Source organism: Neofelis nebulosa, chromosome 11 (assembly GCF_028018385.1).
Source record: "Neofelis nebulosa isolate mNeoNeb1 chromosome 11, mNeoNeb1.pri, whole genome shotgun sequence".
Taxonomy (NCBI): Eukaryota; Metazoa; Chordata; class Mammalia; order Carnivora; family Felidae; genus Neofelis; species Neofelis nebulosa.
The window spans coordinates 8090726-8109159 of record NC_080792.1 but is presented as its reverse complement, the minus strand read 5'-3'; the positions used below and the strand labels follow the sequence as shown (position 1 = coordinate 8109159).

Below are 18434 nucleotides of genomic sequence, written 5' to 3'. Positions count from 1 at the left end.
TAATTCATAGACCTTATGTGCACACATGTAGGTATTTATATTAAATACACACACCCTGTACAATTTTATGCAGCATCAATGGCAGAAGAGAGTGGGAAGTTACTACCAGTGTTCAACCCTCTCCATAAGCTCTGAAGTCATTCCCAGTGTTAGTTATTCACCCCACTCTTCATAAGCTTGGAACACAGCCCCACGATGACGAAGACAGAAGTAATTATGTATAAGCTCCGTCCCTACCACTCTGTCCACCTAGTTTATCTGTTTGTTCATCTACTCATCCTTCCTGCCTGGAAGTGCGGAGGAGGTGTTCCTTTGCTGGTGGTCAGGAAGTCCATCTGTCCTCTGAAACACAGCCTCCCCACCTCCTCAGGGACCTTCATCCATCAATCAGTCCTCTTCTTCCTGTCTCTTTAACAACTAGTCCCCAGTTTGCTCACTTCTGTTTATATCAAGCAGTTTACATGTTAGGAGAAACAAACAGTCTAGACTAACTTCCTTTAATGCTGTGAGTCCTAAATTATTAATGCTGCTTTTCATGACCAAGGTTCTTACTGCTTTCACTTTCATCTCTTAGTTAATCTTCAGCTTTAGTTCAATTTATTTTCTGTCCTGACAGTGCTACCAAGACCACCCTCAGCACTGTAGCATCTATTAAAGATCTACTCTTAGTTCATTTCCATGTAGCCTCTCTGTCCTGGAACATCTCCAAAGGCTCTCCAGCACTCCCATCCCAGTTGTTTTCCATGTTTAGTTTCTACAGATATGACCTAGGCTTTAGTATATACTCTCTTGGGAAATTTCAACAGTTTACACTGCTAACTCCTAATATCCCCCACCTATATCCTGCTCAGAGCCCCAGACTCTTGTAATCTACTGATTACCGGCCATCTTCCAACCGGATGTCCCAAAGACCCTTTATATTAACATGTGTGAACCTGAACATTACAATCGCTCATGCCTACAGTCTACTCTATTATGCGCACTTGCATTAAAGTAGAGCCTGGAAATCACTCTACATTTCTCTTTTCTCTTCAGTATCTCCCCACCCTCCTTCCCTTCTTCATCTGCCCCAATTCGGGGCTCATCACCTCCTGTCTGACTACTACAGTCTCTGACCTCTAACCTTCCCCACAGTTCATTTACCTTCCAGCCACCATGATCTTCCCAGTATGGAAACCCCTAATGTCCCATGTATACAGACAATGGGGTGAGGCAGCCATGGGTGACTTGGTGAATTACCAAAGCGTACCCAACGGTTAGTACTGGGAGCATGTGATACTCCTCAGGAAGTTGGAACAGGAAAAGAAATTAAGAATCTTTCCCCACAGGACTGTATTTATACTCAAAGAGCAATCTATATGCTCTTTTTTGGATTTATTCCTTATTAAACAACTTGGAAATGTAAAAATGCTTTGAGTTATTGAGAGATTACACTTTTCACAGATGGCTAATGTGATACAAATGTGAACACTGTATTTCAGTACCCAGCTAGTACCTCATAAATCTATATAAGCAGAGCTGACCTGGAAGGGGTTCCAGAGTATTCCCAGGGTAAGGTGTCATGGATTAATATCAACTACATCCAGCTGCAAGCACATTATTTAGCATAATGGATCACAAATTTAGTAAATGACACCACCATTTTGAGTAAACAGTTCATATATTGAGAATTTTGGTGAAATGTATAAACAATTCTCAAGTTGTTCTGAAATGTAAATTGCTAGCAATGTGTCTTTAACAAATTAACACAGCTTAAGGAATATGTTCAAAATATTCTTTTTCCAGATAAGTTTTTTCTGGTTTTATCACAAGTAAAAGCAAAAAAGACAAGAATGTTTTTTAAAAATGAAACTCCTGTAATTTATCTTTCTCTTATTCATTTCCCACAGTATTTCTCTGTGAAAACTAGTGTTGTATCACTATGACAAAGCAAATCAAAGCACCCAAGACACCATAACCTGCCTAACAGTTCCTACCGCGGTGTTCTAAGTGACAGCACCAATGCTCACAGACACAGCAGCACATCTCGATGGTTCCCAGGAAGAGGGGCGGAGTCACTGGGCACAAGAAGCCAGAAGGGCTGGCCATGAAGCTCCCCCAGGTGAACAGGGGCAGGCCCAGCAACAGCAGTATTTTCTACCCAAACGAGAGACACACTTTTCCTCTTTCCTTATGGATACAGACACCTCCACTTATTTCCTGGAGAGGCGCCTGACAACTGTCTTTGAAAGAACTCTGCCTTCCTTAGGGCGCCTTGGGGGCTCGGTCGGTTGAGTGTCCGACTTCAGCTCAGGTCATGATCTCATAGCTCACGAGTTCAAGCCCCACATTGGACTCTCCACTGTCAACACAGAGCCTGTTTTGGATCCTCGGTCCCCTTCTCTCTGCCCCTCCCCTGCTCACTCTCTCTGTCTCTCTCAAAATAGATACACTTAAAATTTTCTTAGAACTCTGCCTTATTGGCCGTACACAAACATGCATTCCATCTTAGTAAAAAGCAACTGAAATGTGCCACCGTAGAGAAAGACACCCATTTGCTTTAGCTGCTTGGAGTTTTCAGTGATAAAGTTAACATACTGATATGAACATGAAATGCCATCAATGTTGAAGAATAAGGTGCATCTATTTCTGAGAATTAACAAGGAGTTTAAGGACCAATCAAGTGCATCTAAAGACATTTGGAGAGTTTTTCATGTTTCTTCCTATATTATCTCATATAAAAACTAAACTTTAATGTCAGCATCACTATTGAAATTTTGAAATATCGCTCTACTTACTTTACATTCTTCATTTTGATAAAGACAGTTTCTTAGGAGCTGCATGGCAATGCTTAACTCTTTAATAAAACCGTCCTCCTGTTTAAACAAAAAGCAGTTTAAAAATGTGAACACAATGGCATATTCCACTTCTTACACAGAGTAATGCCTTCCCCTTTGGGTCACATTACAATGCCAGTGTGCTCTCTCTGCACCTGACCACCATAACTTTGAGGGCACTGACAAGCTAATGATCTCTGAAAGATGACCATATCTCAAGAAGTGCATCTGCCACAAAAAAGCTATTTCTGTTCTATCAAGCATGGAGGAACTGAGATATATAATAGGCTCCATGTTTCATCTCAATAAAGTGAAGCAGGTACTGACTGGTTTTCAATCATATCAGGTGTTGGCTGACTTTCTCAATGATGAAGTAAAGAGCCTTTGCCTGGAGAGGAAAAAGGAAAAGAGGCAAGAAAAGAAACTGACAAACATGTAGCCCCCCTCATCAATACAATTATTAAATAAGACTCTTTCTTGGTTTCCTACAAAATGCAACAGAAAGCAGTTATTACACAGATTGCTCCTATAATGGTCTTAGCTATATACATAAATATTTATAGTTATAAATTTATAAATACACACTCATTCATCTTCTGAATAAGCCTGTATGGCAGATCTTTTTGTTTTATTAATTATTAATCATTTATTATCATCACTATTATATAAAAACTGTTATTTTGAGCTTACATGACATGCAGTTTGAACATGAGTCAAACAGACTCAACACTCGAGACATTCAAAAGTCATGGAAGAAAATAAATAGAGATCACGAGTACAGCTTCAAAACCGCCCAGATATAGGGCAACTATTGGTTTTATCAGTTCCTAATTATATGACTGTGTTGGCCTGAGTGCTCACAATATAACAAATATGACATGCTTAGAACAGGGGCTGGCATACAGAAAAATTTAGTAAGTTATATGTCATTCCTAGTGAACCTAGGCTTGCTTTGAGAGAAATATCTTCATTTGTAGCATAAAAAAAAATTATCTGGCAAAACATCATGCACATTCCAAAACGTTTATAGTAACAAAAACATGTAATATCTAAATCTCATTTTAAGATCTTCAAGTGAAAATTAAGTTACACACACACACACACGCAAGCCCAAAGTCGCTAATGTAGAAATCCCATTAATCTATCTAACTACACCCTTCTTCCAAACTGGATACCCATTTCCACCCAAGAGTGGTGTTATTAGTAAGCACAGGACACTGGAGGGATGGTCTCTGTGCCATTCCATCCATCCCGGACATCCGGGACCCACAGTTACCTGTTTCTTCAGCGCTGCTTTCCCGGGCCTGAGAGAATCGAGGTTCAGCTGTGCACTGATGTGCTTCATCTGCTCCATGCAGCTGTCTATTAGATCAGCTGACAGATAAAATCCGAGACAATCAAAAAGGATGTTCCATTGCCAAGTAAGCTGAAACCACATATATCAAATTCTCCAAAATAAAATACAACATTTTGTATTTCTGACCAACTTCACTTTGGTATTTTCAGTGAGGGGTTAATAAGTCAGAGGAAATGAAAGAGAACTAAAATGCTGAATAATTTCAATATTTTCAATTTATACTACAATACTCCTAAAATCGACTTTATGTTTTGAGGTATGCATAATTTGCTTTAGTAGCAAATCACCATTGAAATCACTGGACTTGGGGCGCCTGGGTGGCTTGGTCGGTTAAGCGTCCGACTTCGGCTCAGGTCATGATCTCACAGTCTGTGAGTTTGAGCCCCGCATCAGGCTCTGTGCTGATGGCTCAGAGCCTGGAGCCTGTTTCAGATTCTGTGTCTCCCTCTCTCTCTGCTCCTCCCCTGTTCATGCTCTGTCTCTGTCTCAAAAAATAAATAAACGTTAAAAAAAAAAAAATTAAAAAAAAAAAAAAAGAAATGCCTGGACTCGATGTTGCTGTTAGTCTCTTTAACTCGAAGACCTGTGTTCTCTGATCACAGATGAGAAATCACAAAACTCTCCAAGGGAAACTTATGTGAAAATACACAACAGTCTAACACTGCTGTTACTACTATCAAAAACTATGTGTTTTTTTCAAGTACGCAATATGTGCTGGTGGTTACTAATATTTAATTATCGTGACGCTGAGTAATGTGTTACTTTTAAAGCTCCTCTACTATTTATATGTTCTTTAGGGTAAGAATCATTACTCAAAAAATAATCTACATATATCATCTTTCTACTTTAAAAGTAATACATGTTCACTGTGTTTCTGTCTGGGAAAAAAAACAACTCTTTTTAGTAAGACTGAGATTATAAATTCTTTACACTTTGAATCCAAAGAAAATTATAATGAACAAGGAGTAAAATAAATGAATTGATAACATGCCAGAAAGGCTGATGTGTTGTGTGTCTCACCTTTCAAAGCATGTGTCTGAGCTCTCCTACTGACAGCCAGAAGTGACATCAATGCATTTGCAGCAACTCTTTTCAGGACATCCTTGGAGGGCTTTCCTTCATAGCACTGCGAAAATATATATCAAACTGCCTTGAAGAAAACTTAATCTGGAGCAAAACTGTTGTGAATAAAAGATGTGGCCTATGTAAAAGGAATTGCTAGGTTTCAACTACTCCATGAAATTCACTGGAACTTGATAAATCATTAAGATTTGAGACTGAGAATGCTCTGTGTGACAAGGACTGCAGATGAAATTTACAATATGGAAAAGACCACGATGTGAAGGAAAAATTGTACTTAGTATTAACACATAGCATGTTCATGCGCTTCATCAAATTCACCAGGGAGTGCACATACATACATGTTAACTTGTTAGAAAGGGTCCTCAAAAAACTGCTGAAGAGGAGAACTGCCATCAAATTCCTTTCTTCTTGAGACACATTCCCCTCCTTCAATTTCCTATTGTACCACTATACCTCAGGTGATTTGGTTCTTTCCATCTTTCATTTTTTTTTTTTTTTAACATTTATTTATTTTTGAGACAGGGAGAGACAGAGCATGAACAGGGGAGGGTCAGAGAGAGGGAGACACAGAATCTGAAACAGGCTCCAGGCTGTGAGCTGTCAGCACAGAGCCTGATGCGGGGCTCGACCTCACGGACTGCGAGATCACGACCTGAGCCGAAGTCGGCCGCTTAACCAAATGAGCCACCCAGGTGCCCCTTTCCATCTTTCATTTCTACAGTAACATTTATCTGTCACATTACATGCTTTTCAAAAAAATATTTCAATTTTTTTTAACTTATGTAAATTTTAAAAATCACTTGTAATTTTGAAAATACTAATATTTTGATATATTTCCCTTATACATTTGATAATTTTGAATTAACTGTTTTTTCATTATTGGGGTGCCTGAGTGGCTCAGTCATTTGAGCAATTTGACTCTTGATTTCAGCTCAGGTCATGATCTCCCAGTTGTGGAATTGAGCCCCCTGTCAGGGCTCTGTGCTGAATGTGGAGCCTACTTGGGATTTTCTCCCTCCCTCTCTCCCTGTCTCCTTCCCTCCCTCTCTCTCTCTCTCCCTCCCTCTGCCCATCCCCCACTCACACTCGCTCTCTCTCTCTCAGAAAAAATTTTTTTTCATTATCAAAAATCCCAAATATGTACGAGAGTAAAGGAAATGAAATGCCAAACCCCCATACTTTTTGGAAATTTTTGGCTGAACAATTTCTAGTAAATACTAAATATCATATACTGTCATATTCCAATATACATAACCAGAAAGCCTAACATTATCATGCCTAACATATTTAACAATAATTTGTTGGTATCAACCTAATATCCAGTCCAAATTCACATTTTCTCTTTCGTCTCAAAAATGTCTCCTCACAGTTGGTTTACTGGAATCAGCACCGAATAAAAGCCCTCACACCACATCTGTGCATCTTCTAAATCTAGGCACTTGTCTTTCTCACACCTCCCGACCCATCCACCAGGTTTTCCATTCCATTCCCCTTATGTTGCTGAGTTGGTGAGTAAACCAGACCAGTCATCCTCTAGAACGCGCCACATCCTGGGTCTGTCTGCTTGTGATGTGAACTTGTCTTCTCCGCTCTGTATTTCCCATTTACTGGGTGCTGTAGCTCTAAAGGCTTGAGAACATTCAGGTGAGATCTTTTGTGGTAAGAGTCTCATGTGGATATTCACATAAATTTTAATTACAGTTTCAAAGAGTTCATAAATTCCAGGTGAAGAATCTAGAAGTTTCTCATATGATTTACAAATATTAGATATAATTCAAATTCATAACTTTTCCTTCTACCAGTAATTTTCAATGGTCCAGTATTAAACTCAAAATGATACAATCTTACATAAACTATAGAAATACACAGACACAGCTTCACTCTTCCTGATTGACCTGTACTTGGCAATGTGACCCTAGAGGAGCCTGCAGAGTGTGGGGGCCCTTCCAGCCCCACCACCATGGGCGGAGTGATTCCGTCTTAAATAGTGGTTTCATCACGTAGGCTGCTGCCTCCAACCAGGCAGGTCCCTATTTGGCCAACGAGTTAGATACTAAATGCCCAGGCCCAGGGATGCTTGGCAAAGATCACATTCCATAGTCATGAAGAAGGTGAGGAAAAAGGCAGCAAATTATTTAGGATAATGAATTTGTTTGGAGTATAATCATTATAGTTAATTATGAGAATCCTAATTTGCCTATAAGCTTAATCTTCACCATTAATAAGAAAGCTGCTCTCACACACATGCCCTTATTGCACTTTCATGTATTAATGTTTTGAGAAAAACCAAACTGATCTCATTGAAATACATGATTCATCTACTCTGTGCAGATTTGAGGGAGAAAAAGGAAGTTAGAGTTCTAGGGAAACAGTTGTTCATATAGATGTGTCTTTTATTCCCGCATGAAATCTCACCAAAATGATAGAAGTGGGATTAAACACCAAGACAGACAAGAGAGACACTCAGACACTCACACACTTACTTGCTCACTGGCTCACTCACTCACATGACAAGTCTGGAAACTAGCAAGCAGAAAGATGAATGGCAAATGCATCAGCAGGCTTGAGAACACAGAATACCACCCCTGTCCATACAATGAATTGCCAACAGCTGAGGGAATTGAGCAGCAGGTACTCCTGGAAGTGAGAGCAAAGGAGGACTGTTTGAAAAAACCCTGAGAAGCAGCTCAATGAACAGATTCTGCCCACCACCCGCCAATCTCTGCACAGCCAAGCCACTCTTCCTCCCCACCTCTTATAAGAAACCGGAGACTTAGTCTCTGGACAGGATGAATTAGAAGGGTTCTAAACTGGGGCACCTGGGTAGCGCAGTCGGTTGAGTGTCCAACTTTGGCTCAGGTCAAGATCTCGCAGTTTGTGGGTTCGAGCCCTGGGTCAGGCTCTGTGCTGACAGCTCGGAGCCTGCAACCTGCTTCAGATTCAATGTCTTCCTCTTTCTCTGCCCCTCTCCTGCTCATTGTCTCTTTATCTCTCTCTCTCTCAAAAATAAACATGAAGAAGAAGAAGAAGAAGAAGAAGAAGAAGAGGAGGAGGAGGAGGAGGAGGAGGAGGAGGAGGAGGAGGGAGGGTTCTAAACTGACAGAAATGAGGCATATTTCCAAGTGAGGGTATTACACTGAAAACAGGAAGGATTAAGTGATACATGCAAATTAATTTCTAAGACCTCAGCTCTCTTCCTCCCACTTTGCCACAAAACATTTGGCGGTTGGCTTTTCAGCTCCAGGCAGGAGATGAGAGATTCTGAGGGAATCTGACAAGTTCAAGAAGGCAGGCCACAAAGGGCCCCGGCCCAATCGCCTTACACAGTACAGCCTGCAGTTGACAGGCTCCACTCAGATGCCCAGGGCTTCCAGTCTACTTTAAGTCCCCCAGTTTTAAATGCAGCAGACAACCAACATTACCATGTACCAGAGAAAATCCCCTAACCAGAAACCAGAAATCAAAATAAAGAGTAAAAAAAGAGAAGAAAAGAGACCATGTAGGAAGAAGAAAACTTAGGAGTCCCAAACATATAGAAGACACGAAGTAGATGGGATGTCAGATGGAAAGAACTGTCAAAAGAGACCAGCACAATTAGATTAAATTAGATTAAATAGACCCCCCCACCCCAAAACTTCATCAGGAAAATGCAGAATGCTAAAGACCAAAAAAAAGATTCTTAACACTCCCAGGAGAAAGAAACCAGAAATCATAATGGCTTCAGACTTTTCTACAGTAACATGAGAAGTTAAAGGGGAGAGACAAGGCCTTCCCAATTCTGAGGTGAAGGACTTCCAATGTACAGTTCTCACTGAAGTATAAATTTAATGTAAGGGTCGAAAAAGACTCAGATGTCTAGACCTCGAAAAAGCTGCTTATGCACCTTCGTTCTGGAAGCGACTAGAGAACAGACTATCCAAAGAAGGAGTGAAGCAGGAAAGGAGAACACGGGAGACACGAGACTGCAGGAATTCCCCAGGAGGAAGGCAAATGGAGACCCTAGGATCTCACTGCACACCAAGCAGGTCAGAAGGAATTGGGAGTGACCGCTTCTAGAACACAAAGCTAATGAAGTTCTGACATTTCTGAATATACTGAGAGGATATTCGATTGCTGGCAAAGAGCATGGAGCTAATCAGTGATAACAGAAAACTCAGCACATTTAAAAATAATACAATTTACCTCTAAGAAAAAAGGAAGCTGAGCAGGCAGAGAAAGGGAGACATTGTCTGCAACACAGTTCAACCGTGCACAGCATTTTCACAGATGTACCACCCCATGCTGCCTCATCTCTAGCCACCATGAAGATACAGGATAGCAGGGAAATGAGAAGGGAGTCCACTGCGGCCAGGTAGGTGGGTGGGGCCTGGAAAGGGAACTCAAGTCTCATTTTCCAAAGCAGGAAGTCAACGGATAATGTCCACAATGGAATAACCAAGATAGACAAATGCAAGCATGTTATTCAGAGACACGGAAGGGAAACTATTAAACAATCAGCTAAACGAGGTATGAATAGTTGCCTCTAAGAAGAGGAAAATGAAGGAAGACGTCTTTTACTTTGAATATAAAACTTGTAAACCTGTTAGGTACTTTAAAATGTGTACACAGAAAAACAGATATGAAAGCCAAAAACTAACAACAAACAAAAAACAAGCAGGTCTAACCTATAGTAAATCCACATACTTTTCAACATACACCAAAGGTCTGAGTAGAGGATTTAATTTCTATAATTTTCCATGTAGCACTTATTTCAGACTGAGAAGTCCTTCTGAGCATCTGTGCACAGAGCAGGAGCATGGGGCTCAAAGCACGAGAAGCCCTGGAGACAAGAAGGGGGAGGCTAAGATTATATGTCAGATAGCTGAAGGGACGGACACCAGCTACTGGATGATGCAGACACACAAAAGAGGAGGAGGATACAGAGCAAGAAACAGTTTGTCTTTTTGTCAACCACAGAAAGAAAGAAAATCAGGACTCAACGTAATTTACTTAAATTTTATGCTCTTTTGCGGTGCCTGGGTGGCTCAGTCAGTTAAACATTCGACTTCAGCTCAGGTCGTCATCTTGTGGTTCTTGAGTTCAAGCCTGACATTGGACTCTGTGCTGACAGCTCAGAGCCTGGAGCCTGCTTCCGATTCTGTGTCTCCCTTTCTCTCTGCCCCTCCCCAATTTTATGCTCTTTTTAGATCTAATTCCTTCTATACATTAAGTGATCTAGGTATTCCAGGTCAAGACTTTTTGCTTTCTTTCCAAAAAGCATTGATATAAAGAACAGGTTTTTTAAATTATAGAGAATACTCCTTGACTGACACAGCAGTATCTCAAATAGACAAGCTCTTCTCTCCAACAGATTTACTCTTGAACTTCACCACTCACTAAACACTAGTGCAAAATATATCTCCTAAAAATGTGAAATAAGACTTTTTTGTTTCCTTCCATTACTACCCTTAGATATTAGACCAAATACAAGGAGTAAAATTAATTCAATATCTCAATTATGAGCAAAATCTATTATTATAGCATTTGTATTAATCTTGTGATCCACATTTATTTGCAAATGAAACATTCTGAGTATCTCACTAGGTAAGGCAAAATCACCATTAAGTCATATTTGTTCAATATGTTACGGTCAAAAGATAATACGGTCTCCATGGTCAAAACATTTGTATTGTAAGACATATATGTCAAAAGACATAATAGTTTCTCAGAGCATATTCAAACCCTCAAACCTCCTCAAATTGGAATTATGAAAAAATAAACTTGTACATTATTTAAGATACAAATACCAAATGCAAACTTTTAACATGTATCCTCTGTGGGAGAGTGCGATAAAGCAGCTGTTTTAAAGATTCTCTGCCAAAACATTTTAATTGAAATTACAACATAATAATGTATGAGGAGGATGGAGAGTTTTAGCACCAGCTAAAGCTTAATACAATTCTCTCCTTTTGTATTGGCATTTTAAGAATTGAATCACAAGAGGTTAAGTGATGTGCTTAAGGTCACACATCTAATATTTTTGAGTAAGATTTTACAGATAATTGAAATAAACTTTCGAAGGTCACGATTTTAGTATACGATTTCTTCCGATAAAGACTGCAGTTTACTTTCCTTTGTATAAAACCTGCCACAACCCATAGCCTACATTCACGTATATTAAAAAACATGTAATTTATCATTATGTGTTGCTGTTTCATAACTCACATTTTAATAACATTTTAATTCACATATCTTTATATAGGGCAGAGCAAAGAAAATATAGTGTTTGTAGTTTAATAAAGCTCATTAATAAATGTCCCATCTCACGTCAGGCACTTCCTTTCTTTACTTTCTTTGTCTTGAACTTGCTTGTGTCCTTCTAACAAATGTCATGTATTCATATTCTACTGTTTATATGAACAAGAAGAGTATGATTTATTAGGAAAAACAGTTATTATAATTGGTTAAAGTATCCATATCCACATAGAATACTTTGTGTCTTTTGTAATTTGGAAGAAATGGAGAGGAAAATTGGCTAGTCGTTAGGAAAATCATTGAGATGCCCTGTGGCTCTAGGGTACCTCATTTTCTTTGGCCAAGAAGGTAACAGCAAAAGATTATAAATGATAACTTTTACAATGAACAGTATTACAAAATATTAAGGAAAAATAAGGGCAAGGTAAATTTAGAAAATTCCTGTGGCACAGAATTTTTACTACATACATTTATTTTAATCTGGTTCATCAACCAACATGGACCCATATTTATCACAAGCCTAATCATGATTTCTTGAAACAGCACCGGCAACAAGCAAGAAAAACAGCTGGGAAGTAAAATACATTTGGTTTAGGCCTAGCTGGAGGTCTTTCAATTTCACCTGGTCCAGGATTGGCTGCAGGACCCATGGTCATGGCTGCCTTCAAGACTCCCAGAGAGACAGGGCATTCAGGGCCTGGGCAGGGGGCGGGGGAGGTGCACTGCCCTCACTGAGGGAAAGAAAAGGATGCGGGGCTCCACAGATCCTTACATTCCTTGAGGGGAAAGTGTGTCCATAAGAGCCTAGGAGAAAGGTGCCCCACCAAAGCCAAAGTTAGGAGATTAATAGTGCTTTTGAAGTGGGGCTGGGCGACCACTGAAAAAGTGTGAATTTGAGTTTCCTCTTACGATAGGCTTTCAAATGCAAAATCAGATAAAGCCAGTTGCTTTGATGGGGAATGAGATAACTGGCACACAGCCATCCAGCTTGGGTTCTGAGCTGAGTGGAGCAAGGAGGCAGTAGCTACAGAGAAGCTGGGGCCTCCTAAGAGTAAGTGACTTCGAGCAATGCTGTGGGGCTCTCTTCCCCCTAGAATCTCAGCTTCCCAAGGAGCTGCTGGAGATGGGAGAAAATGTTGTGGGACCTTTATCAGGCTTCTTATCTGTGCTCTGAATGTAACTGTAGTCCCTTGGGCAAAGGAGACGGAGACATGAGTCTGCCAATAGCCCTAAGCTTGGGGCAGGTTCGAGCTGGACCGGAGCCGTCCTTGCCTCTTCAGCCTTGTCTCCAGTGCTCCCACATAATGGAGGCTGCTGCCCAAAACCCAAAAGTGGCCATTCCAGCAAGATCTGTACATCCATAACTCCCACAGGCAGAAAAGGGGCAAAACCCCCTAATTCTAAGAAGCAAAGGGACGGCAACAATCGGCAGACTAGAGCAATCTTCTGTGTTTATAAAATGTGGCAGGCTGACTGGGAAATGGAAGCAAATCCTTCAAGGCAAAAGTCTACTTCTTTTCTACCTTTCAGCAAGAAGTTGAAAATCATAAAACCATATGACTATTAAAAAGAGGGATTCTTAATACTGAAAAATCTAGCAATTTCCTATTTGTAAAAACAACTATGCAACTTAGGAAACACTTCAAAGTTTTTTTGTTAATCTATTTATAAAATCATACTTTACTGATTTTAGAGTGTTTTCCAATGAACGAAACTCTTGGTTCGTGTTTTAGGACTGCAGAAAGTAAGTTTATAACAAAGGCAGCATGGTTTAGAAAGGGGGCATTTTCTCACAAATGTGCCAATTAAGTCCACCTACCTCTATATACAAACTACCTTAAATATATGTAATTCACTTATATAAATCAAATGTCATTTAGGTGGACATATTTTCAGAGACATAGACATGTCTTTAAAATGGCAAAACATTATGAATTATACCTGCATTCCTGAAATATAATATTATAAATTATAATTATAAATTTTATTTATAATAAATGTTTATTATTTATCATTTATATATTACTTATTATAATGAATAAATAAATAATATTTATTATAAATATAAATAATATATAAATGTAATAATAATATTTGGTCATGGCATGGCACACTATTTTGGTGAACTGCTGGATTTAGATTTCTACTATTTCATTTTGAATTTGTATATCATATTCATTAAAGAACCTAGCCACCAACATCAGAGGGCCAGGAACACAGAGGAGATTATTAATTTAACTTCATATACCTTTATTTAAATGGTCAAAATTAACATGAATCACTTTTTAATTCAAATGATTGAAAAAGATTTGTACAAGACAAAGACTGAAAGTCAATTTACTGAAACACTAAAAGTTTTGAAAGACCAAGAAATCACATACCTGAAGAATTACTTCATTAAGTCGTTCTAGAGATTTCTGATTTTCCTGAGTTTTGTCAAGGAGTGAAGCGATTGATGGACTGTGGCATAAATTTGTTTTATCCTTATCCTGGAGACACCTCTTTGCTTCTTCAGTCAAGAGGACAGAAAGGAACTGCAGGCTGGCAGTACACAGGGTGGGGCAGGTTACAGACAAACCCACACAAGTGCACAACATATCTAAAAGAGAGATGCAAATGTTTGAAAACAACTTCAAAATTAAAGAAGTGAATCAGATAGATCTGAGTAATTAAGTTTATAGTCTTTTTATTTCTAATGAAGTAAAGTTATCAGTAGTTATAAGGATCATGAGAATAACTCTAGTGTTTGTTTAAAAATAAATAGTCAATATTAAGACAACACAATCAAGGGATCTATTTAATTTTCATTTCATTCTTTTTATATGGGTTGTTTTTTGTATGAAGGTGTGTGTGTGTGTGTGTGTGTGTGTGTGTGTGCGCGTGCATGAATGGACATATACACAGTATTTGCTAAGTCCCAAAATAAGAGGATCACATATATATGAATATTGATCCCTTTGGGGTCTACTGAGATCCACAAAGTTTCTAGAATTTTTAACATTTTAATTTTTATTTCAGGGCTACCCTAAAAAAATTAATGTAACTGTACTCTGAATTATCTAGATCACTGTGTAGTTATGTTTCTGTTTTCAAACAAGGTGATGCTAAATAGTACTTAAAACAAGAATATGCAGTGTTGACATGATGTAGAAACAAAGGTTTCATGGCAGTTCACAATACAGAACAAGAGGGGTGCCTTGGGGGCTCAGTCGGTTAAGCGTCCGACTTCGGCCCAGGTCATGATCTCACGGTTCGTGAGTTCAAGCCCCGTGTCAGGCTCTGTGCTGACAGCTCAGAGCCTGGAGCCTGCTTCGGATTTTGTGTCTCCCTCTCTCTCTCTGCCCCTCCCTAGCTCACACTTGCTCGCTCTCTCTCTCTCTCTCTCTCTCCCTCTCTGTCAAAAATAAACTTAAAAAAAATAGAGAACAAGAGTGGTTATGAACAAATTTGCAAACATAACACAGATTAGAAAGAATAGGCAAGCCAACTCAAAAGAATTTACGCTGAATCAGTCATTAATTTCCTCCTGTGAGCACTGATTTAATCAAAGGAACATCTGATGTGTTGTATTAATTTTATTAATCTGAGTATCACGGGTTTATAATTTTGTTACGTTTTACTTTTCTATTATTTGGAATTTATACCTTTATAAGAGTTATAACTGTAAGAATTTCTACCTAGATTCAGGCTTAAAGAAATTCTTATTCTCTTAAGTAACATGAGAAAAATATTTTAGTGTGTCACTTTATGAGAATTATGTTCATTTAAATGATGTCTAAATATTGTTTGAGTTTGAGAAAAGACTGTTATAGATAACATAAGTTACAAAGTGATCATGAGATGTTTTAAATATTTATGAGCACATGGGATGGAAACTAAAAACAAAGAAAAACACCATGACAAGGACTAGCAATGATCATTTTTATTAGTTAAGTTTCCATAAACATTACTACTATCAAACCTAGCTGTTTAGCAGTAGGTATTTCTGATTAGCACCATATTACCATGCATGTGTTTTGTAGATAGATTTTTAATTTAATATGTCCTTATTTTATCACCAGGAAAACCGTGTCAGGTGAACAGTGTTCAAGCAGGGCTGAAGGCGAAGGGCTGGAGAGGAAATGAGTATTTTATGCTTTACAGGTCATACGCCTTTGTCACAGCTCTTCAACACTACCACTGTAGCAGGAAAGCAGCCACAGGCAACACATAAGTATATAAGCAGCCACAGGCAATAAGTATGACTGTGTTCCAATAAAATCTTTATCAGAGCGAGTGGCGGGCCAGATCTGACCATTTGGCGTAGGTATGCTACATGAGTAGGACCTTGCTTTGTATTATGAGTGAATCAGGTGGTAAACTAATTTCCCCACTACGGCTGTAGGAAAATCTCAATTACACAATCTCTTTCAGTTTTAATCTCTCTTAACAAAATAATAATTTCTAAATGGACGCTATTCCTATTAGGGTAAACTCAGAACTCCTGTGTCCAAACAACTAACAATTCTGTTTCTCATTGAACATGTATTTCCCTATAAATATTACTTCAAAACTACCACTCTGGTCACAAAATGTATCATCCATCTAAATTTATAGAATGACCAAATGAGAAAGTTAAATATGAAAAAAAAAAAAAAAATTGGTGATAACATGGAAACTTAAAATAGAACTCAATTTTGAATACATTTAAACTAGTTATTTTTAAAAAGTAACATAAATATTATTTATAAGCATTTATGTTAAAAAAAAAAAAGGTCTTCTTGCTATGCTAAAATTTAAGAGACTACATCAAAAATTAGTAGTTATTTAAAAGAATAATTTGTCGGAGCATCTGGGTGGCTCAGTTGGTTAAGCATCCAACTTTAGATTTCTGCTCTGGTCATGAACTCAGTTTGTGAGACTGAACCCTATATTGGGCTCTGCACTGACAGCATGAAGCCTACTTGAGGTTCTCTCTGTTCCTCCCCTGCTCTTTCTCTCTCTGTCAAAATAAATAAATAAACATTAAAAACTAATTTGTTTGGGGCACCTGGGTGATTTAGTTGGTTGAGCATCAGACTTTGGTTCAGGTCGTGATCTCGCAGTTCATGAGTTCAAGCCCCACATCGGGCTCTCCAGTGTCAGCACAGAGCCTGCTTCAGATCCTCTGCCCCCCACTCTCTGCCCCTCCCCTGCTGTGCTCTCTCTCAAAAAAAGTAAATAAACATTTTAAAATAAATAAATAAATAATTTGTTTATGCTAGTAGCCAACAATTATATGAAAAACATCTTATAAAAATAATTACCTATAACTACACTCTTAGCATTTCTGTACTCTAAGAAAATCCTTACATCTTCAGACAAGGCACTATATTTATTATAAGTTTCCATGTTATCATATATACAGTATTTAGGTGTAGATTTACCCACTTACAGTGTATATATGTCAGGAAAGAGACTGGTTTCTACACCAACACATGAGAATCTGTCTCATTGTTTTACAATCATGTCATATCACACGTCTCTTAATAACACCACAGGCTTTTCTTACCTTGTTTTTATAGTTTTTTCAACTGGGTTTCAACTTTTCAAAAATGCATTTTGGAGGTGCCTCAAGAACACAGCAGATTTCTCAAAGTAAATACCTGGTTTCTCTTTCAAATATAATTAATTTTTTATAATTACTTAATTTTAGAGAATACACATATAGAAACTGTAAACAATAATTATGTTAATTTTTAGTAGCAGAAAGATCCCCAGCCTCGTGAGTGCATCTTCTTACCGATCACCGCTGCCCAGTGCTTGGCCAGAACCACCGTCATAGCCGGGAGAGAGGCAAGAGCGGCTTTCCTCAGGAGTACGGACAGAAGGTTAAATAAATGCGTCCATGTGTGATAAAAAGCCGATACCAACTCTACATCTATAATATTAATGAAAACATTTCAAGCTATTAACACAAAGAATAGAAAACACAAAGCTCACCAGATACTTCATCATACTTCAAGTAAGAGTCATGCACGTGTTATATGAAGATAAATGTAATTCCGCATGATCCAACATTTATTTCCATTAGTTTTTCATTGTTTCCTAAAGCTTTCTCTCATCTATCCCCTACATAAAGACAAATAAATACACACTCACACATCTTCCTCTCATTAACGTCTATTCAACAACAAATCAGAAGGTATGACAAACTGAATAGTACGCCTTAAATTCAGAACCACATATTGTGCATATTGTAAAAGCATGGCATTGTCTGTGCTACTTTTATAAGTCAAGTTTCTCCTGTTGTCTTTCTCCCCTTTGTGCAGGGTGGAGGAAGAAAGCACAATGTGCCAAAGTCATGGCAGAAAAGCAAGGAGAATGTCTTTGAAGAACCAAGAGTACTGCCCTTCAAAAAAAACAACACAGAAGGGGATTCTGCAGCTTTGCCTATGGCTGAGAATGGAGCAATTCACCTTCTATCCTAAGGACAGCTTTTCCCCTCTCTACGTGGCAAACGGAGGCTAGAGAGCAGTAGCAAGCTTAGGATTGTCTTCTCGGACCACGCCACTGGCAATATCTGCCAGCTTTTGTCAAACTCCACTACCAAGCAAACTGAGAACGTCTATCTCAAGGTTCTTCTGGAAATGGTATATTCTAGGGAGTTTGGACTATAGCAGTCCTTGGTATGTGTCTCAATCTTCCGTCATTCTCACCTCTATAAGGAGTCTTTTTAGACTATCTTTTCTCCTTATCATCCCCATGAAATCTTAATTCCACAGATTCTATACGTCTGCTTATGTACTTTCAGTATATCTTTACTTTATACATAAAAAAAAAAAAAATTAAGTATAAGGCTTACTGATTTTACTCAAGATGGCCAAATAAAACATTTAAGCTGAGAGTTAAAATTAAAAATTAAGAAGAATTCTTATTTTTATCTAAAAACAAGAAAAAAATTAAAAAGCAATTAACACTTAACT

The 18434-nt window shown here is 38.5% G+C and overlaps 1 protein-coding gene across 5 annotated transcripts in view; it reads right to left on the bottom strand.

The window, feature by feature from the left end:
- The window catches only part of RTTN (rotatin), a 162618-nt gene that overhangs the window by 17199 nt on the left and 126985 nt on the right, over positions 1–18434 (bottom strand). For all 5 annotated transcript variants that reach the window (XM_058691835.1, XM_058691836.1, XM_058691837.1 and 2 more), the window contains 5 exons: positions 17252–17389; positions 13872–14089; positions 5194–5299; positions 4093–4190; positions 2778–2855 (listed from right to left, as the gene is read on the bottom strand). In XM_058691835.1, the coding sequence (XP_058547818.1) occupies positions 2778–2855; positions 4093–4190; positions 5194–5299; positions 13872–14089; positions 17252–17389 (638 nt within the window). The remainder of the gene's footprint in view (positions 1–2777; positions 2856–4092; positions 4191–5193; positions 5300–13871; positions 14090–17251; positions 17390–18434) is intronic.